This window comes from Kogia breviceps, chromosome 17 (assembly GCF_026419965.1).
Source record: "Kogia breviceps isolate mKogBre1 chromosome 17, mKogBre1 haplotype 1, whole genome shotgun sequence".
In the NCBI taxonomy this organism is placed as follows: Eukaryota; Metazoa; Chordata; class Mammalia; order Artiodactyla; family Physeteridae; genus Kogia; species Kogia breviceps.
This window is the reverse complement of record NC_081326.1, coordinates 46,042,532-46,065,028: the sequence shown is the minus strand read 5'-3', so window position 1 is coordinate 46,065,028 and position 22,497 is coordinate 46,042,532. Positions and strand designations below refer to the sequence as shown.

The following is a 22,497-nucleotide window of genomic DNA, read 5'->3' as shown; positions in this document are numbered from 1 at the left end:
GACTTTACTCCTCAAGTGTGATGGGATCAAATGTCAATTATGGTTAACTGGCAAAAGTAATTCATACCAAAATATCTTCTCAACTTCTCCCTACATAATACCAGCGAGTCAACAACATAGATGGTATCTCCAAAAGCAGTTTTGGATGCAACGCCCCCTAGACCGTCATCCCCCATTCGGCCTCGCAGACTGACCGCCCTAGTTCATCAGGTACCTAGGGACCGGTGAAGGCATCTAAGTTGTTAACACACCTAACTTTCGCCCTGCCCCAGCGCACGTTAACAGACACAGTAAGCAGCTCAGGATCGCTACCATTAGCAAAGAGCAAAAGTAAATTACTAAATTTTTTTTTTTTTTTTTTTTTTTTTACTGATTAAGTACTTCTGAGCATCTATTATTTGCAAGGAGAAGACAAGAGATTAGAGAGACACTGGATTTAAAATACAGTGACTGTTGTGAGTTTAGCCAAATCTCCATACTGCTGCCTCAGCATCCATTTCTGTGGGGCCTAGAAGTTATACTAGATAACAGCCTGCAATCACAAGTAGATGTAAGCTCCTGATATGATTTCCCCGTTATGACCCTATGACAAGCGCTCTCTGCTGCTGCCCAGGGTCTCCCCTGCTAGTGTACCCTTTAGATAAGACCACCCCGAAGTTAACCAAAACCCTCCTTTTTGGTTTGAATCGACCAACCTGGACTTGGCTTGGGAACCCCAAAGCACTCCACCCGGGGACCCTAATAAAGGCACGTGCCCCAGGTCCTGCCGCTCTTCCTCTGCCGGCACCCCGCCTTGACCTCCCTGCCTTGCCCCCCTCCCTCCAGGACCTGTGAGTAACAGACTTCTCTAGTTCTCTTTCCCCTGTGGTATTCTGTTGAACCATGGCTCACCAACCCATGACACCCCAGGGCTTTACTTGACAGACGTTAATTTAACAAGTCACATCAGTGACCTTTATTTATCACAGCAGGCAATATAGGACAGAAAGAAAGGAAAGGGTTGTTTCTTATTATAATGACATATCACTAAAGAGCAGCCTAACTGAAAATGAAGCAAGTGCTAAAGTGATATTTCAGGAGAAAACAACAAATGCAAGTATAAACGACAATAGTGCGGTTGAAACCATCTTTATAAAAAGCCATTATTACATAGAGCAAACTCTACGTAAATACTAGTTTATTTACTAGTATATTTACTAGTAAATATTTACTAGTTTATTTACTATGGAGAGGTCGGTGGCAGACTATTCTATGGGTACTAAAGAAATGTCACATTCAAATCTGAAGGGAGGAGGCATTACTCTGCAATAAAATTAGTAATTTTTATTGTAAGGCTTTAGCAGTCGGATGCTATTAAATACAAAAAGCTAGAGAAAACAAGTATTCAACTGGAACAATGCTGAGAGACATAACTTGGAAACACAGGTGTTAATGGGAGTTGACAAACAGATTCTGGAAAGAACTAAGGTAAATCTTTATAATATTGCTTTGGGAAGGATCCATATCATAAACTATATTATATATTATGTAGGATTGTCTTATGAGAGGTTGTGTTTCAGAGAAAGAATGTAACTGGCAATATCACCAAATTCAGTAGTAATCATTCTATTTTAATGGCTTTCTATTGCATTTAATATCCTTACCTATAAACCTTCTTAAGTCATTCACTTTATAGAAATCAATTGTAAATCATGAAACATTAGCTCACCTCCATTGGCCAACAGATTCTCCTGAACTTTATCTTTACTATCCTCCAATACGTCAGCCATATACTGAGCCACTTTCTTAACCACCCTTGGGAGAAAAAAAAAAAAATCAACAATCACTTTCAGGAAAACCACCTAAATTCCATGCTATACAATGAACACATTACATAAAGACACGAATTTGACTCTATTTGTTGCAATTACACTATCTGTATAATATAGAACAAATGGATCCTAACTTCTAAAATAATGTTTTAAGGACAAAAAGCACCAAGATCTTATTATATATGTCAAACTCAACCGAGTAACTGTAGTTTTAAGGAGACCACATGCAATATGTTTACCAAGTCTGGAAAGAAAGTAGTGGAAAGCTAGCGAGAATAAGCTGAAAAACTGGGCAACAGATTTCACTGCACTGCAAAAACAAAGGGGGAGGGCTTCCCTGGTGGCGCGGTGGTTGGGAGTCTGCCTGCCGATGCAGGGGACACAGGTTCGTGCCCCCGTCTGGGAAGATCCCACACACCGCGAAGCGGCTGGGCCCGTGAGCCATGGCCGCTGAGCCTGCGCATCCGGAGCCTGTGCTCCGCAGCGGGAGAGGCTGTGACAGTGAGAGGCCCGTGTACCGAAAAAAAAAAAAAAAAAAAAAATTAAATGTTTTATGCTTCAAAGGACACTATCTAGAAAGTGAAGATGACCGACAGAATGGGAGAAAATATTTGCAAGTCATATCTGATAAAAGAGTTGTATCTAGAATATATAAAGAACTCTTACAAGTCAATAATCAAATGACCAATAAGCCAATTAAAAAACAGGCAAAGGATCCAAACAGACACTTCCCCAAAAAAGAAACACAAATGGCTAACAAACACATGAAAAGATGCTTAACACATTATTAGCCATCAGGGAAATGCAAATCAAAAACACAATGAAATTCTCTTTAATATCCACTAGGATGGCTATAATCAAAAAGATGGATAGTAACAAGTATTGTCAACAATGTGGAGAAATTAGAACCTTCGTACACTGCTGGTACAACCACTTTGGAAAACAGTCTGGCAGTTCTTCAAAATGTTAAAAGTACAGTTACATTGACCCAGCAATTCCACTCCTAGGTACATACCCAAGAGAAATGAAAACACATGAGCTCACAAATACTTGTACACAAATATTCATATCAGCCAAAAAATGGAAACCTTAATATCCATCAACTGATGAATGGATTAACAAAATGCAATATATCCACACAATGTAATATTATTTGGTAATAAAAAGAAATTAAATGTTGATACATGCTACAACACGGATGAACCTTGAAAACATTACACTAAGGAAAGGAAGCCAGTCACAAGAGACCACGTATTGTATGATTCCATTTATACAAAATGTCCACAAAAAGCAAATATACAGTGTCAGAAAGTAGGTTAGTGGGCAGTGGGGGTTAGGGAGTAACTACTAATGGAAACAGGATGTTTATGATAGTGGCAGGGGGATGAAAATGTACTAAAATTGATTGTGGTGTTGGCTGCACAACTCTGTGAATATATGAAAAATCACCGAATTGTATACTTGAAGTAGGTGACCTGCCTAGCATGTAAATTATATCTCAATAAAAATATTAAAAGGAGTCACCATTTTCACAAGTCAAACAAGTGTATTTTATTGCACATTAATTGTATCTTCATAAAGTTGATTTACAAAGAAAAAAGAAGTCATTGTTTTCTAAAACCATTCCAATAAGCAGAATACACATGTGATAATAAACCCAATGACCAGGTAGCCTAATAGCAACTCTCATTTTGCTCTAACCTAAGCATATAAATACATTACCCTTCTACAAATGCATCCAGTTTAGCCAGTTCATCTGACAAGCCAACCAAGACGTCCAGTGTGCCAACCTAGAAGGAAAAAACATTTCATTACTGAGATTTCATCCTGTTTTGTTTTTGTTTTTGCGATACGCAGGCCTCTCACTGTCGTAGCCTCTCCTGTTGCGGAGCACAGGCTCCGGACGCGCAGGCTCAGCGGCCACGGCTCACGGGGCCCAGCCGCTCGCAGCATGTGGGATCTTCTCGGACCGGGGCACGAACCCGCGTCCCCTGCATTGGCAGGTGGACTCTCAACCACTGCGCCACCAGGGAAGCCCCATTCTGTTTTTTTTTTAAACAAGGTAATACAATATCTTGATTTGAAGGGCCTGCAAATCTTAAGTTCTCCATCTTTTATTTCATAATATGCAAGTGTGGTTAAAAAATGTTTGCTAGACACTGCAAAGCTATTTATATATACAAGATAATCCTCTAATTCATGGGCACAACCACCACTTAGATGTGAAGATTCCACAATAGCAGGCCTGTGCCTCTGCTGGTCCTGCCCAGTGGCAGTGGATCATTTGAAGTCATGGTTTACAAGAGCAGCTCTTAAGCAGGGGTCCAGAGCTGTGCATCAGAGCGTCTGTAACTGAAATTGTGGTGGTTTTTTTTTAAAGGAAACTTTATGATTATTATTATTTTTGGCCATGCTGCATGGCACACAGGATTTTAGTTCCCTGACCAGGGATTGAACCCGTGCCCCTGCAGTGAAAGCACACAGTCCTAACCACTGGACCACCAGGGAACTCCCTGTAATTGAATTTGTACTCAAAACTGTGTATGTGTAAATGAGCGTGTTTTGGAAGAAATGTCCACAGTCTATATCAGTGTATCAAAGGAATTCATAAGTCCCAAAATACTAAGAACCAGTGGTTTTAAGTATTTCTTAAATGAGTGTTGTATGTAACTGCCTCATTTGGTTAACCAGAAAAATATAAGTATCATGATCTTTTCCATTCTTTACAAAAGTTCAGTCAACCGATTACTGGCAGCCTGCTTCACTTAGAGGCTGCTAGATTACTAATGTTTAATAAATGTTAAATAGATAAACAAGATTAAATAACTAGGATAGATTTGCCAAGTATAATTAAAGAGGTGCAATGGTAAAACATTTACAACATCAGTATTACATGAATTTAATAACAGAAAAATGGATTCACTGTGATATTTAAGAATACACAGTCCCAAGATTTTTCACTTCTAAAAATCATATTTAAGTAATACATCGAGTATTTTCATAAGATTTCTCATTAAAATTTAAATTACAATTTAGAACAGCACAGAAGTTTAGGAAAAATGTTATTTTGTTTTAGTAGTTTCCTTCGAAACATCTCAATTTCCTTAATATCTAAAATCTGAAGATCAGAAAGAACAAGATAAGTTTTAAATTATGCCAATCCCTAGAGATGAGTTTTCTTTTGAAGGAACCTGGATATCTCATTTCTACCAAAAGGTAAGCAGAGACAACTGTCCTCTCCTTCATGATGAACGATTTTGCACAGCACAGTTTTACCTTTAAGTCAGGAATGTTGAACTTTGAAGTTACTGCAAGATTGTTGTTCTTCGTAGTTGCCGCATGCAATTTCTCCCATGTTTGCTGACATGTTTTCTCCCCAGGAGCTGATATAAGCCAGAACTCAGTCATGTTGGTTACCAGATATTTCTTCCAAAATCAAGAGAGACTCTGAAATGTAAAAAAAAACAAACTAAAAGTACATTTAATATCACTTGTTTCTAAATTATTTCAGAGTGATAAGCATAGCTTATCACTGCTGCAAAACTATCAATAAATCAACACTGGCATACAATCCTAAGCAAAGTCAAATCTACTTACCTGGATGTAAATCCATATAAATGGTAAATGGTGATTTATTTATGATACTAGGAAAAAGAGATGATAAAGACCTAATACATGAAGTACATAATTTTTTTAAATTACAAAACATATTAAATGGGAATTAGTCAAGAAGTGAGACTACCCAAAATATCAGCCACCAATAGTTTCATTCCACAAAAGAAGGTGGGAGAGTCACAAATTTATAGGTTTATCTTAAATTTTTAAAACATAAAACCAAAATAGGAAGTAAAAAAACATGCATAACTCTTACCTTTGAAAAAGAATTGAATCAATGCATTTGAACAGTAGCCACCAAATAAATTTGCCACATCTGGCTTAGCAAATCCTACAAGGTCAGCCAAATTGGTGGTTAATTTTCATCCATATTCAATCGAAGGGAATCTCCTCAATCCCTAGCGTATACTTAGTGGCCATCAAATGCTTACAAATTTGCAAAAAAAAAAAAAAAAAAACTTGCCAATCAACCTTGTAAATCAGTCTCTTATTTAAAATATGACTTGGGGCAGGGAGGGATGCACAATACAACACTATTGGATCTGAATTAAGAGGCTGTGGATCTCCCTTTCCAGAGTTCCATTAAGACACAACCAACCCTCTTCCACAATCTTTCTCCCTCTCCCCTTTTCCCTCTCTCCTTGACACACGCACGCGCATACACATGCGCGCATACACATGCACGCACACACACACACGCACGTGCACAGAGAAACAGAAAGTCCAAAACCAAATCTACTCAGAATCTAAGTAGGTAAAGCACACAAACACAGAACTCATAATATAATAGTGTCATTATTTCTACTTTAATATGCTTTCATTAGAACCACCATAAACTTTCTACTACCACTGCTCGTTTAACTCTTCCTGAAATTTGGAGTCTTAGGCAGAATATAATGATCTTACAAAGTTGTCCTGATAATCAATCAAACAATGAATGTGAATATTTGTAAATTTAAATTTAAATCAAATAATGAATGTGAATATTTGTAAATTTAAATTTCCTTTAAAATGTAAAGTTTTATAGTTAATCGCAATGGACTTTCATAATTTCAAAAGGCAACTGAAATTAAAGTAATCCTACCGGGCTTCCCTGGTGGCACAGTGGTTAAGAATCCGCCTGCGAATGCAGGAGACATGGGTTCGAGCCCTGGTCCGGGAAGATCTCACATGCCATGGAGCAACTGAGCCTGTGAGCCACAACTACTGAGCCTGTACTCTAGAGCCCACAAGCCACAGCTACTGAGCCCACGTGCCACAACTACTGAAGCCCGTGCTCCTTGAGCCCATGCTCCACAACAAGAGAAGCCATCAAAATGAGAAGCCCGCGCACCAGAACGAAGAATGGCCCCTGCTCGCCACGACTAGAGAAAAGCCCGCGCATAGCACTGAAGACCCAACGCAGCCAAAAATAAATAAATAAATAAATAATTTCTTTTAAAATGTTTAAAAATAAATAAAGTAATCCTACCAGGTCATTACACAATTGAAGTGTCCTGAACATATATGCCATTCAATATTCTTATTTTTTTCTAACTTCCATTTCAAGAGCATCTACCACATACTAGGTACCGCTCTAAATGTTTTATACGTTATTATTTCAATTTATCTTCCTAACACCTCTACGAGATACATATCATCCTCCCCACTTATAGGTTTTTTAAAATAAATTTATGTTTATTTATTTATTTTTGGCTGCATTGGGTCTTCATTGCTACATGTGGGCTTTCTATAGTTGCAGCGAGCGGGCTTCTCGTTGCAGTGGCTTCTCCTGTTGCAGAGCACAAGCTCTAGGCACGCAGGCTTCAGTAGCTGTGGCACACGGTCTCAGTAGCTGTGGTGCACGGGCTTAGTTGCTCTGCGGCATGTGGGATCTTCCCAGACCAGGGCTCGAACCTGTGTTCCCTGTATTGGCAAGCGGATTCTTAACCACTGCACCACCAGGGAAGTCCCCCACTTACAGATTTAAAAACATACTCAGAAAGGTTAAACTGGTGAAAATACAGATGGTGGTATTAAATGAATCTCAAGAATTGTACTCTAAGATGATTTTTTCCAACATTACTAAAAAGGCTGCACTAAGAGCTGCATTCTCTCAAATGGCCAACAAACTAAACACAGGATTAATAGTGATGGTAAGTCCAGACAAAGTACTCAGCCTGGCCAGAAAAACAGTATCTGATGACCTGCAGATCACCTCCTCTCCCTGCAAAACGGAAGGTGACAGAATCAATTGTTAAGGTCTTCCTTATGATACTGTTAACTTATCTAAACTGCAGCTTCTTCAAAGACTGTAACCATATGAGCTATTACAGTAGATGTCACTATCATACCACTTAGAGCTCTAGAAAATCTTTTTCAGCCAGCAGGTTTCCAAAGGATTTCAAGAAATATAGAAAGAGGACCATATTTCCTCATTTATAAATACCTGCCTGACTCTACTGAGCTTTCATCAGGATCAAATGAAATAATGTCATGGTAATTCTAAACAAAACTAGAGACCTATCCTGCCTCTCAAGGCTGTTCCCAGTGTCCCACATAGGACATATCTTGTTTACTTACTATCTTGTAAATGCCACTATTATGCATTTATCACACTATTCTGCCTCAGTTTTTTCATAACATCTTTTCCTCTCCACCTGACTGGGAAATCCTGAAGGTCCACAAACATACCTTCTTTTCTGATGCTCTAAAACCCCAGCATATACAATTCCTGCCAACAGCAGGGACTTTATGAATAAATAAGAGACTTTATGAATAAGTCCTTGCTTGTTTTATGAATAAATAATTATAACAATGACTCTGAACCAATCAAAAAGTCTGATTAGAGAAAAAAAATAAGGGCCAAGAAAAATACTTAAATTTTTTTTAAAGCTTTTAAAAAAAATTTAGTCTTTCAGAAAACAAATCCTAACCTCACAGTAGTATATAAATTAAAAATCAGTGAAGCTGCAGATTACTAAGCCTTTGTCTTTCGTTATTTCACAGGTGAATATAGAAATATAAAAGAGAGGGATTGAGAAGGAACCTGTTGGTACTTTAGGCAAAGCCATGGCCTCAATCCTTCTATCCTCTGGTCAAAGCAAACTATATAAGAGGAGTCTGATGGGAAAGACAAGCGACTTAAGTATCTAAGGATAAATGTAAGAACCGCTTATGAGAAGACCATCAATAAGTCTTCTGCAAAATCCCTGGGGTTTTTTGTCCATTGTTATCCTGTGACTTAAACAAGTCACATAAAAAAATTTCTCTTTGAAATTGAAGTACAATTTACGCTCAGTTCCAAAAACACCCTATCTTTGCAGATGAACATATTTGGGAGGGAGGTCAAAAAATGAAATCCCTGTTGCTAAACACATTTCTCTTTCTGAGCCACACAGACAGTCAAATCTGGCGTCCAATGGTTATCACCTCACCCAAGGTCTGGACACCTCCACTTCCGCTGACTGCTTCAACTGACTTGTTTTTATGCCTAATTATTTCCCTTTGTTTCATCTTGTATATTGGAAGTCAGGCATAAATATAGGCAAATCATATGTTAAGCAAAAGGGAAAATGATATAAAAGGCATTCCTCAAGACTCAGATCAAGGTTTAAGTCCCTCTGTTATATGTGTGTATATAGTTGCTCTCTTGATGATCTTATTTACACTCAAGGCAATTCCAGTCTAGATGCTGAACACTATTCCAAACTGTATCTCCAGCCTAGGCTCCTCTGCTGCATCTAGAGCTGTACCCAACAAGTCTCCACAGCTGACTACAAGACATCTCCATCTGGATGTCTCCAAAAAAAACCCAACATTTCTAGTCAAACTCCTCATGGCTTCCCCAAAACCTGGTCCTACTCCAGTATTCCCTGAGTTAGCATAGTTAGTACACCTGCAACATTAGACAACTATCAATAGAATTGTCAAATGTCATCAAGATAGCAGCCAATACTTATTGTGCACTTCCTACCTACCAGCACCAGCCAAAACACTTTACATGGATTAACTCATTTGGTATATTGCATGAATAGTAGTTACAAATGAAGAAACCAAGGCACAGAAGATGCCTCATACATTATATGAAATATATATTACAATATGTATCATGTCATATATGAGTGCATATATTACATGCTAAGGATGAATGTATTATATACTCTCACAGCACCTTTTAAGTATTTCCCTGAGCAAAACTTTTTATTGATGTCTTTCTACCAAGTAAACTGCGCATTAGGGTAGGTGGAAACCATGATAGCTTTTGCTCACAACCGTACTCTCAGTACCTGGTACAGAGGCTGGTATGTAGAACCTCAAAAAGTATTTGTTTGAATATTCCTGAATGAATAAGTAACTGTGAAGATTAAGTAAGATAATAAAGTTGAAATAGCTGGCTTATAATTGGTTCGCTCCCTTCACTTCCTCTATATTTTTTTAAAAGTCAATTTCAGTGAAATATAATTTATATACAGTAAAATGCACCCATTACAAGAGTACAATTTGATGAGTTTTTGACAAACATACACACCTGTATAACCACCACCAAAATCAAGATTAAGAACATTTCTGTCTTCCCAAAGCCTTCCCTCACACCAAGGCCCAGTCAATCCCTACCCTACTGCTGGCCCTGGGCAGATGCCAATCTGCTTTCTGGTCACACTATAGATTCATTTGGCTCGATCTAGAACTTCATTGTAAATGGAAGTGCACACTGCGTATTCTTTTGTATCTGGCTTCTTTTGCTCAGCATGTCTGTGATATTTGTCTACGGCCTGTGTATCAGTAGCAGTTCATTCTGTTTTATTGCTTAGTGTTCTATGACATGAACGTACAATGGTTTGCTTATCCATTCACCTGTTGATAGACATTTGGATGGTTACTGGTTTGGGGCCATTAACAATAAAGGTGCTATGAATATTCCTCTACAAAGTTTTTGTGAAAATACACATTCATTTCTCTTGGATAACCATCTAGAAGTGGAATTTCTGAGGTGAATGATTAGCATATATTTAACTTTATAAGACGCCACCGAACTGTTTTCCAAAGTAGATGTAATATTTTATATTCTCATTAGCAAGATACACAGTTCCAGTTGTTTCACATGCCCACCAACACTTAGTGCTGTCAGCCTTTTTATTTTCAGCCATTCCAGGGGGTTGCAGGAGAATCTCACATTTCCACATGACTACAAAGTTCAGGATCTTTTCACGTTCTTATCAACCATTTGTATATCTTCTTTTGTGAAATTTCTATTCAAATCTTGTGCCCAATTTTTTAAAAAACTGCATTGATCTTACTGAGTTGTAGGAATTTTTTGTATGATCCTGATACAATTTGAGAGGTGTGTGTGTGTGTGTGTATTTCTTACGTATTTTCTCGTGTCTTGCCCTTTCTTAATGGTGCTTTTGAGTAGAAGTTTTCAATTCTGATGTCCAGTTTACTGACTTTTTCTTTTATAATATATGAGTTCTGACATAAGAAAAATCTGCCTACCCCAGAGTCACAAGGATTTATCCTGTTTGTAGTTCAGAGAGATTCCTGAATCTGTGTTTATGGTTTTCAACATTCATCCATTATTTTATTAAAATTTCTTTCCTGCTTCTCTTACCCTTTTTTTTGAGACAAAAAATGGCATGTATATTAAACCACCTGATATTGTCCCACAGGTCACTGAGCTTCCATTCACTCTAAAATTGTTTTCCTCTCTGGGCTTCAGTTTGGATACTTTCTTGCTACATCTTTTAGCTGGCTGACTTTTTCTTTAAAGTAATCTATTTGTCTTTAAAGTAATCTATTTGTCTCATGAAGTGAATTTCTCCCTTTAGATGCATTTTTCACCTTTATAAATTCCATCTTTTAAAACTTCTCTTTCCTCATTATGTTCATGTTTTCTGTTAAATCACTGAGCATATTTACAATTCACAACATTAAACTGTTGATCACTGGATTTTGTTTTCTTCAAGAATGTTGTGCTTTCTGACGGTTACCTTACTTGAGCTTTAGCATGCTTCAAGGCTTGTTTTTATACTTTGTCAGGCTAAGTCTAAAGCTTTACTCTAGGGCTAATGTAGCCTTTCTACTAAGATCTAACCATCTGGGGATTCCATGGGATGCCCCTGGGATTCAATAAGGTATTCATATGCCTTCCAGCCCCATGAGCTCTGGCAACTGTCTAAAGCTCTCTAGTCATTCTTTGCCGGGCCTCCTACAGAAAGACTCCTTTACAGATGGTGGGTTTTCTGTCTAGCTCCCTCCTGTCAGCCTATCCAACGGGGGGAATTCTAGCCAGATAAGCCTTCCCCAACTCCAAGTCTCCTCAACTCAGCAAGACCAACATGCTCTGCTTGGTCTCCTCTAAACCATGGTCCACAGAGTGACTCCAGGCAGAAAGCCAGAGGGATTACAGAGCTCATTTCATCTGTTTCCTGTCTCTTGGTTCCTATATTACCTCTGTTGTCCAATAACTGGAAGCAGTTTTTTCATATATTTTATCCAATTTTCTAGTTGTTTACTGTGGGAAAGCAAGTACGGTACCAGTTATTCCATGGTGGCCAGAAGTTGAAGTCTCCTCTAGTTTTGCTGTATGTATTGTTCCTGAGTTCTTGGTTTTGCTAGGGATTCGACCACAACCTCCCAGCCCCTCAGCCCCATGCTTTAACATTTAATAGAAAACAGGATTAACAACAATGAACATGAGAAATATAACAAGTCTAGGCTGAAAGACTGTAATAATACTATGTGTGGGAAGAATAGAGGACTGCTTTGGCAGTTAAGGTGGAGAAATGTTCATTTCCGCTTAAAAAAAAGGACAGATGTAGCTTGAATAAATGTCCCACACATATGTGTCATTAATTTTGCAAATGTATAGCATGCTCTCATGATTGATAAAATATAAATTCATTTAAAAGCATTAATAAAGACATAATAACTTGCCATCATTAATATTTCCTCAATCTAAAATAATTATATATCACAGGATAACTCAAAAAAGTTCTGTAACTTTTTTAAAAAGGAACAATTTCTAGAAGGCAGCTTGTCAATGTTAATCAAAAGCCATAAAAACGTTGACACAGCTTTAAGAAAGAAGACTATATATAGGTATAAACATTAAATTGTTTAAAAAAACCATTAAAGATTATATCTTGGGAGTGGATTATGAATGTTCATTTTCATTCTTTCTGCGTATTCCTGTTTCCTAATTTTTTTATTAATGAATTACTACATGTAAATGCCAGAAAAACCCCACACACTTCATTTAAAAAAAAAAGTGGGGCAATATCCTCACACTTGAAAACACTGAAAAGTTTAGAGACCGTTAAATGGCATGGCAACAAAGAACCCTGGAAATAAATACAAAAGATAAAGGTAAAGCTGGTTAGTAAAGCTGGTTAGTAGTAGCTGTGTCTGAAGTATGAGATCAATGTTGGTAAACAGCCTTTTTATCTCACTGGGAATTTCAGTCAGAAAGAACCTAAATGCCAACTTCAGGAAGCATAGTGTAACGGCCACAGCACTGCACTGAGAATATGAAGACTTGAAATCTAATCCCAATTCTGCATATCACTGCGTAAATTTCATGTGTAAAATGAGAGGACTGGATTACCACATCCAGGATCCTTTTTTGCTCCTATATTCCATGAATTGATACTGGCTAAGACCCAGGACTCTTTTTTTTTTTTTTTCCTATTTTCTTGTTAAGTCCCTCAAGTAAATCAGATGATCGGACAGGTTTCAGAACCACTATAGTAAAAGAGGAATTTCCATGATTATATAGTGAGTTATACAGTAAATGTGACAAGAAATGGCAAATATTCCTTAATAAGATGGCTAAATGTCATACCATCATTATCAAGAATCACGCAGTATTGTTAGTTCTATAATACAGGAATGATTTTTTGTTCTATGGAGTTCAGAAACCTTAAATACATGAATCCACTTTTTGCATGCTTTCTATGGCAGCTTACAAACTTTAAAAGTGAAAAGCAATATGACATATGAAATCAAGTACAGAACAATATGAAATCTGGGTAAACTACTGCTTTGCTCAAGAAATACACAATTTTATTTCATTTATGAAGGACAGAACATAGAGGATTTTAATGCCCTTCATACAAATAGGTGGTTTTGTGACCACAGTGTTAGAATCCGGATTCATTCCCAAAACTTTTTTTTTTTTTTTTCGGTACGCGGGCCTCTCACTGTTGTGGCCTCTCCCGTTGCGGAGCACAGGCTCCGGACGCGCAGGCTCAGCAGCCACGGCTCACGGGCCCAGCTGCTCTGTGGCATGTGGGATCTTCCTGGACCGGGGCACGAACCCGTGTCCCCCGCATCGGCAGGCGGACTCCCAACCACTGCGCCAGCAGGGAAGCCCCCCAAAACTTCTTGAAAAACTTTTCCAGCACTAAAAACATTGCTCTAGGTGATGGGAGGCTGAGTTACTCACAAAAACATATGCCCCTAGTCCTGCTTCTGTTCAGAAATAAAATTCAAATCTCCCATTCTTCACAGTCATCACTACTAATGTCCTTTGTCTGAGTTTTTCTGCCTTATCTTCACAATGTTCTGACCTCCCTTTATCCATCTTCACCTCAGGCCTGCCTGTAGTCTCTTTCTTACTTGCCTCTGCTCATCAGTCCATTTTGCAGAAAGCAACCTCTCTCCTATTTCAACCAACTCAAAATTCTCTTAACAAAATGATTTCCCCAATCAAGTCCAACCACGCACCAAATCCATTCATATTATCCCAAACTATTTCTCCCTCAACCCGCATGTCCACTGAAATCCATGTAATAGACTGCATTAAAGCAGACATCTATTTTACGGGGGGTTTTTTGCCCAAATATCTGTTTGACTGTAACTGCTTTCAAGTTAGGGTCATATCATTCATCAAATGTTTTAGGTGCTTAAATGCCCAGAACTGTGGTAAGCTCCCAGAACTGTGGTAAGAAGCACAACAAAATGTACTTACTCCCTGTCTTCAAGGAGCTTATACTTGTGTGTGCGGGTGTGTATGTGTGTGTAGGTCTCTATGAGTAGGTAGGTCTGTGTGTACAGGGAAAGGTAGGAGGAAAACAATGCAGATGACAAGATAAAAAAAAAATCAAGGCAGAATCCACTGGAGGCACAAGAGAAACACTAGTCAAATTTTTTAGACACTTCTATCTTGTGTGACTGCAATATGTATTGTTTTGTTTTTAAAGCAGTAACAACTCTTTTTCAAAATGGAAGGAAGGAAAAGAGAGAAGAAAGGAAATCCTGGGTCCAAAGCTCTAAGACTGTTTATTTCATTACTGTATCACCCACTTATGAGAATTTAAAGGCGGTGGATTATTTCCCTACCGCAAGGATTTGAATGTAAAATAAAAAGAATAAAGTAGTAACTATCACAACAACACAAAAGGTGGGGATAATTAACCCAAACAGCTACTAGCATTTCTTTTGTAAATGAAGGTATGAGCCTGACCCAGGATAGGGGAAACCACAGAAAACAGTACAGCACCCCTATAAGTGCTCCAATACTTAAGTCCTTTTAACGCTTTCAAGGAACCAATATTTTAGTCTCTGAAATGCAACCACCTTTAACGGTAAATTAAATTTCTCAATAAAGGCTGAACGTGGTCTAAATGCAAAACAACTTCCTTTTTCAGTCCTTGAAAATACCAAGTTGTTTACTAAAGTGACTTATTTCAACAAGCACAAGAAGGCATACCTCGGATATCAGTGAAATATCACATAGCCTTCCAATTGTGACACATCAACTTTTAACAGAATTGATCAGTGCAAAACATTTACCACAATCCATTCATCTTAAAAAGTTGCTACATCCTTCCCCTAGAAATTTTTAACACCATACAAATAAAGAGTAAGAATAACTGTTTCCTCTCTGAATGTTAAAATTCTAGCCTTCAAAACAGAAGCATCTTAACTGGGATTGTGGGAGGGACTTGCTCACAATAAAACTTGTTTTAAAAGTTTCCAACAACAATGGGGGATTTTACCTTCCAAGAGAGACTTTGTGATTCATACAGAAGGAAATTTTTAAATTATCAGGACACACACCTTCTTTAAATAAATCTTAACTTTTGTGTTGTTTTGTTTTCAACTGCAACAGTACCTATAAATGCTCTATAATCCTTTTAAGAATTACCTGAATTTCATACCATAAATATACTGAAATATGAAAGAATTTAATCTTTAATGTGTTTTATAAACAACTGCCATCTTTTTATTTTACAGTTGGCTAGAAATAAATGTGTAAGAACCAAGCCTTACTTAGGCACAGATGCTCATCATAAAAACTGAAACCAGCTAGAAAGGTAACAACTCATAACACAATGATAAAAATCTCTTGCAATTTCTGCTAAAGCAAGCTGAATCGATAGGCAAGGAGGGCACTGTACCCCCATTACTAAAGGAATCATCAGAACCTTCTGAGGGCCCAGAGACTTTCTCTCTGCCACAGGCAACTCAGCATTGACCCAGGGAGCAAACAATTCCTTCCATGCCAGGCAACTCCCTGATTCTACACTCATGGCTCCCAAAACGTTACTTCCCTTCTCGTTCAGGCTGTTATTTTATAACAGTGACTGGACCACAACACCATGTTTTCCACTAGAAGGTGATGCTATCTCTAAGACAATGTATTCTAGCCTGAAATTCAACAAGCCAAAGATCTAAAACAAGCTTGTCGCCCCCAATTCATCACTCAAGTAAGCTTGAGATCCCGTTTCCTGGTAATGACAAACCACTTACTGAATATGTGCTATGTGATTAGCACTTCAATATGCTAAGCAATTTTGTAGTTGATTCCTTCAAAGAAGATGGTATCACCAACCCCACTTGCAGATGAGAACAGTTAATGAAATTTCTTGCCCAAGGCCACAGAGCTAGTGACTACATACATTTTACTTGCTAGTTTATTAAAACACTGCTCTTAACCTCTATATCCCCACCATCTAGTAGAGGGCCTGTCACTAACAAGCACTCAGATATGTGTCCAATAAATAAAGGATGGCACCACATGGGGTGTTTCACAACCAAATGGTACCTCTCTCCACCAGGAGGAGTTTGGAAATGTCTGGGAGCATTTTAGGTTGTCCCAGCGTGGGGGCCACTACCACCATTTAGCGTATGGGGACCAAACAAGGGACAGTCCTGTCCAAAATGCCAAAAGCACCCACTGAGAAACACTAAACTATAGGCTGGTTCACAAAAAAAACCCTTTCATGGTAAAGTCAATCCACCTGTTAACCAGCTTAATTTATAAATAACTTCCTATTCATGGATAGTTAGCTTAAAATATCTTAAAAGATACATCAATCTCTTTCTATAAAACACCATTTTTGCATTTACCTGCATTTTATTTTCAAGTACAGAGCTAAAGCTCCATCTTCTATCCTATGATGTAACCAAAGCACATCTCCTCCACTGCCCACAGGGCTCCTCTTGGAACTCAATAAATGTATAGCAGATTTGCTAAACATTTGGAACAGGATTTTGCTTCATTATCAAGAATACAGTTTGAATTTTTCTAGTTCCAAGGTTCACTCTTGTCAAAGGGAAATTTTAGACTGCCCTGCTTCACTGCCTGAGCTATCTTTCCAAGGCCACCATGCTAATGGTTTCTACTATGTCTTCAAAACATCAGTGAAATGTGAACCGAACATGAATTAGTTTATAACTAAAATGGTATAAAATTCCACATCCAAAGGGTGAAAAAGGTTTACTCCAGCACATAGATCAGAATATGTACAAGAATAAAATTCAGCTAGGAGGTATGTGGTCAAAACTGCAGCAACACCTAAGCAGGCTCACGTGCAAAAGGAAGACTGACCGCTTAGGGACTGGACCACAAGAAGATCCTTTGGCAAAGGTTTATTTTGGCATACCAGCTTGGCTCTTTAGCCAATGCAACTATTTCACAAGCTGTGGAAATAATGACAGAATCAAATTTTTGAAGCCCAAACGTTTCTTTTTAGGTAGAGAAAACTAATGTAAATAAGGCTCTTAAGACGAATATGCCAAAAAATAAAAATGATCATTTCCTGCCCAGTTCTAAAAGCAGTATTACACTAACCACCTAGCTCTCAGCATTTACTTTAGTCAGATCCCGAGTACTGTTTCTTTAGATTTTATCTAGTCCCTGCAAGATACACCAAAAGAGTCTGAGACACAAACCCGAGGCTCCGTCTTCAGCACAATTTGAGACTTGCTTGTTGCCAAAGAACCGTGATTGACAAGCTGAGCACCTTTTGCCCACCTTGTTGCTCATTATCTCCTCCAGCTGAACTGTAAACTGAACCGCTTCACCCAAGCTAACAGAAAAGCAGTTTTTAAAGCACTGACTACCGCTGCCAAATCCCTTTGAAGCTGTTCTACTCAAAAAAGTTCACCAAAAGTGCTGAATCAAAGATTACAGTGCACTACGAAAAACTCACCCTTCTCTCTAGATGTGATTGTGGTTAAGTACTGTGCAGGTAATCGGCAGTCAGAAGACGATGGAAGTTATGCTAGTCTTAGACACATCACTTGATGTCCATTTCTAGGTCCAAGGGTCTAGATAGGTCCCTAACTATACAATGAATGGCATTTTCATCTACCTTCTCTCAAAGACCTGTGAGAACAAAATAAACATGAAAGGTAATTCCTGTGACTATTGTTCAATAAAAGATGTTCCGGAGCAGATGACAGTACCAGAGGATAAGTCTGGAAGGCCAAAACAGATCTTTGCAAAGGAGTCTCCCCTGTGTACTTCAGGACTGCTTTGGGGGTAGCTATAACTACCCTCAGTGAAGGGTGCAAACAGAATCTAACCAAACTTTCCTTCCCCTTACTCCTCTGTTTCTCAGGTGATTCAAATTGCCCGTGTGATTCTCCCCTCAAGCTCCTTTTCAAGGGTTTCTTGCCTACCCTTCCCCCATTCTAATAAAAAATGGTTTGATTTCTCTGGATTCTCGTTCTTTCCCTTGCCCACAAGGACCCTGCGTCCTCTCTGAGGGGCTCCTAGACCCTTTAAACTGCCACCCCCATACTCGCAAGCGCGTACACCCAGTGGAGGCTCTCGCGGTCGGTCGCTGTGACCTCACAAACACCACCCCGGATCCTCATCTGGGCCACTCAGTCACCTTTCATCCCCCTCAATCAAGGGGACGAGCATTCGCTGTGATCCTCACCCCAATCCAAGGAGAAATGTCCCAGACCGGAATTTTTATTTCTGCCTCTGCCATTGAGTAACCCCTGGGGCCCTTTCTCTTTTTCCCTCCTTCCTCTTCCCTACAGACAGAACCTAGGCCCAAGGCGGCGACGAACCCGCGCCGAGAAACCAGACACAGTCGCCCAACCGGCTCCAACCCCTCAGCCTCGGCCCCCGCGCCCGCCCCCATCCCTCCCTGGCGGCGACCGCAGCACAAGCTTCGGCCTGGCCGGGGCTCCCCATCCGGTGTAGCCACGCTCACTGACCCAGGGAAGTGTCAAACGAGGAAGTGGCAGCAGTAACAGGTACACAGGTGTACAGCCTGGCAGACGTTAACGGCTCAGCGCTCCATCCCTACCCGACCTAAGCTCCGACCTCACGGCTTCCTCGTCCCCAGAACCCACGAAGCAAGTCACGTGCCAGCTGGAGCAGTCAGCTGACCGCGGCGCTCGCCGCTCCGCCTACGCGCGCACCACTGCGCAGCCGCCACGGCCGAGCCCTCGGAAGAGAGGCGGGGCGGGGCGAGGCGAGGCGGGGCGGGGCGGGGCGAGGCGGGGCGGGGCGGGGCGAGGCGGGGCGGGGCGGGGCGAGGCGGGGCGGGGCGGGGCGGGGCGGGGCGGGGCGGGGCGGGCCTGGGAGGCTCCCGGGGGATCCAAGGAGACCCGGGAGTCGCGGCTGGTGGCCGCTGTTCCGGATTGGGTAGGGTTTCTGCTTCTCCCTGTGTCAGGCCCGAGTCTCGTGCGCCACTTGTGAATTTCACCGCCACCGTCCCTAAGTTTATCCCACTTCTTCAGGTTTCTGCAGTTTGGAATTTGTCTCCAGCCCCTACACAGGCTTCTCCACTTGGGGTTTTCTTCGGACAGCCCGGTTTTCTGAGTAATATCCTTAATAGTTCACTTTGGCCGCTGATTCACCTTTTCCTTCCAGTCCACTTCAGGTTAATTCCATAAATGTTCATGGAGCATTTACTGTTCAGTAGTCACTGTGCGAATTTTCTTAGGATTATCTGCTGGCGTGAATCACTCCTTGCAGGAGAGAGCCTGTTATCTAGTTCAGGGGTATGTGAGACGTGTGATAAACATCATAAGTAGTTGGCACCACATTAGATAGTGGGAAACCAAGGAAGGTTGAACGGCAAAGGCATGGACAGGAGAAATCATGTCCTTTGGGGGGAAAAAAGGTAGCAAGCCACTCTTTTGAGCCCTGCATATTTCATTGGCTGGGGAAGGTAGGTGGTATTATTCTAATTTAGAACATAGTTTTAGAAATGGTAAAGAACTTTGTGATTTTCTAATTCAGCACTTTTATATTTACAAATGGGGAAGGTGAAGAGCCAGAGGTCACAGAGCTGTTTAGCACAAAAGAATAGACATATCTGGTTTTAAATCCTGGCTCCACTGCTGACCAGCTGTGTGACCTCAGGCCTGTAAACTTCAGCTTCTTCACCTGTAAAATGGTGGTAATAACACATCCCTTATAGGGGTGTTGTGAAGATTAAATGACGTGTACATTTGGCATAATGCCTGGCACATATGAAACACCCAGTAAATGGTTGCCATTATTACTATATATTATAGGGCCCAGGTTTTCTGACCTATCTTATGCCTTTTCTGCTCTTGTGTCCCTGCAGAAATTCACCACAGAATTTCTTAGAGCCTTAGTAATACATTGGACAAAAAGTAACAACCAACCAACCTACCCCCAACCTGATGCTTTTCACCAGTTTTGGGTGATGTTCAGGCAATTCCAACAACCAGTTCTGTAACACAACTTTGGAAACTTGTCAGGAATTCCAAGGGCTTTATCTGGCATCACAAAAGGTGGGCCTAAAGGCAATGTTTTGTTAGATCTGTACTGTCCAATACAACTTTCTTCAGTGGTGGAAATGGTATTCTGTGCTGTCCATATCGTATCCACTAGACTTACATGGCTCTTGAGCAGTTGAAATGTGGCTAGTGTGACTGAAGGACTGAATTTTAAAATTTATTTCACTTTAATTAATTAAAATTTAAATACCCAGAGGAGGCTAGTGACAACTGCTTTGGGCAGTGCAATATTAGGGTCTGCATTTAAAACCTTTTGGTTTCTTTTTGTTTGCATATGGCCCTGAAGCAGAATTCTCATGTCCATTTCTTAATTTTTGAACTCGAGTACATCTACTTCCGACATCCAGACACTTGCCAATGTTTTAAACACCATGTTATACTTGAGAGGCAGTATAATGTAATGCTCGATAAATGTTAGCTCTAATTATCATTAGACCTAGCATATCTCATTTAAAAATCTAGCAAACATGTTTAGAATAAGCAGGGCATGATTGCTTTCTAATGGCTTCTAATAGTAAGGGAACATATTTTACGAAGAGTAGGGAAGCTCGCTTTTTGATACAATGCATAGGAGCATTCTAGGTATCTAAGTATGTGTAACAGGCATGACACACCTTTTCCTCCATTTCCAAGTATCTAAATATTCCCCATCTGGAAGCACCTTCTAAGGCTTAAAGCACTGAAAAAATGCGTAGAGAAGATTTTCTTTTTTCCTCATAATTTTGTCAAGGCAAAAAGGTAGATGTTTTAATGAAACAAAGTGGGGAAAGTATTTGAAACTACTAGCACAATAGAAATGAAAATCATTTTTCACCCCCCTATAATATTAAAAATATCTTGAAAGTTTGTATTGATATTCCTCTTAGAAAAGGAAATGTCCTTGTTTAGGAAAATACTTTGATAAACTAGCGGAGTGGAAGATTAACTGAGAGCTTGGGTAAATGGAGACAAAGAAACAAAAGCCATAAGTAAACTAGTTTCCAATAGAGATTGGAAAGGAACAGAAATGGGGTGGGGGGGTGTTGGAATGTGAGGAAGGCATAAGGTGTAGAGAGCAGAGAAGAAAGCAACACGATAAAGAACTTGAAAAAAACACGACTGTTTAGAACCCCGTTTAGATCCCCTCAATTGCTATGATGTAAATCCATTACCATCTGCCCAGACGTTTAATGAACTCAAATGCTTTAATGAGCTATTTTTTTTGGTAGAAATTTATGGTATCCAGGTGACATTTTATAAAGATCTCAGACAAATTAATCAGAACAATACTAAGACCCCCAACGTGCAAATGAACAAAAAGCACAAAAAATTGAGAAAAAAAGAAATACCACTGGCTAAAACATATAGGGAAATGTACACTCTTACTAGTGCTCAAAAATATAAATAAGATAGCAAATATAAATATTTATCAAAATAAGTAAATAATATATAAAAATAAATATGAATAAGAACCTGTATGAGCAAAGATAGAAATATGTACATAATAGCCAGTGCTGGTGATGGTGTGATAAGACAGTCTCTTACACTGCTAATGGAAATGTAAACTGGTACAACTTTTATGGTCAGCAATTTGACAGTATGGATGAGAAGCCTTAAAAATGCTTATTCCATTTTGATCCATATTAGGATGGAAATAATGGAAAAGGTAGGAAAATATTATGCAAAATATATTCATTACAATATAATGCCTGTTTTCATCATCAGCAACATTAAAGATTTAGCTGAAGAACTAAGCCTCAATGAAGATGAAGCACTGAAAATGATTTGATGTATATATCTGAATTTTTAGAGTATAATGTTCAGGGTTAATGAATAGGATACACTAGGGAATTCCCTGGTTCTCCAGTGGTTAGGACTCAGCGCTTTCACTGCTGAGGGCCTGGGTTTAATCCCTGGTCAGGAAACTAAGATCCCACAAGCCATGCAGCACAGCCAAAAAAAAAAGAGTAGGATACAGTAGACCAGTGGGTCTCAGCTAGAGGACATTTGGCAATGTCTGGAGACGTTTTTGCTTGTCACAACCTGTGGGGAGAGAGATGCTACTGGTATCTACTGAAATCAGGGTAGAAAT

The 22,497-nt window shown here is 39.6% G+C and overlaps 1 protein-coding gene across 5 annotated transcripts in view; it reads right to left on the bottom strand.

Moving 5' to 3' along the window:
• ATP6V1C1 (ATPase H+ transporting V1 subunit C1) overlaps positions 1–22,497 on the bottom strand; it is a 103,492-nt gene that overhangs the window by 16,191 nt on the left and 64,804 nt on the right. The window contains exons 1-6 of one of the 5 annotated variants that reach the window (XM_067018128.1): positions 18,867–19,050; positions 17,846–18,021; positions 5,683–5,757; positions 5,088–5,258; positions 3,534–3,601; positions 1,709–1,794 (exon numbers count right to left, since the gene is read on the bottom strand). In XM_067018128.1, the coding sequence (XP_066874229.1) occupies positions 1,709–1,794; positions 3,534–3,601; positions 5,088–5,219 (286 nt within the window). In that variant the 5' untranslated portion in view covers positions 5,220–5,258; positions 5,683–5,757; positions 17,846–18,021; positions 18,867–19,050. Of the gene's footprint in view, positions 1–1,708; positions 1,795–3,533; positions 3,602–5,087; positions 5,259–5,682; positions 5,758–17,845; positions 18,022–18,866; positions 19,114–22,497 lie in introns of those variants that run through there. The other 4 variants (XM_059043138.2, XM_059043137.2, XM_059043136.2 and 1 more) reach the window with 4 other exon arrangements.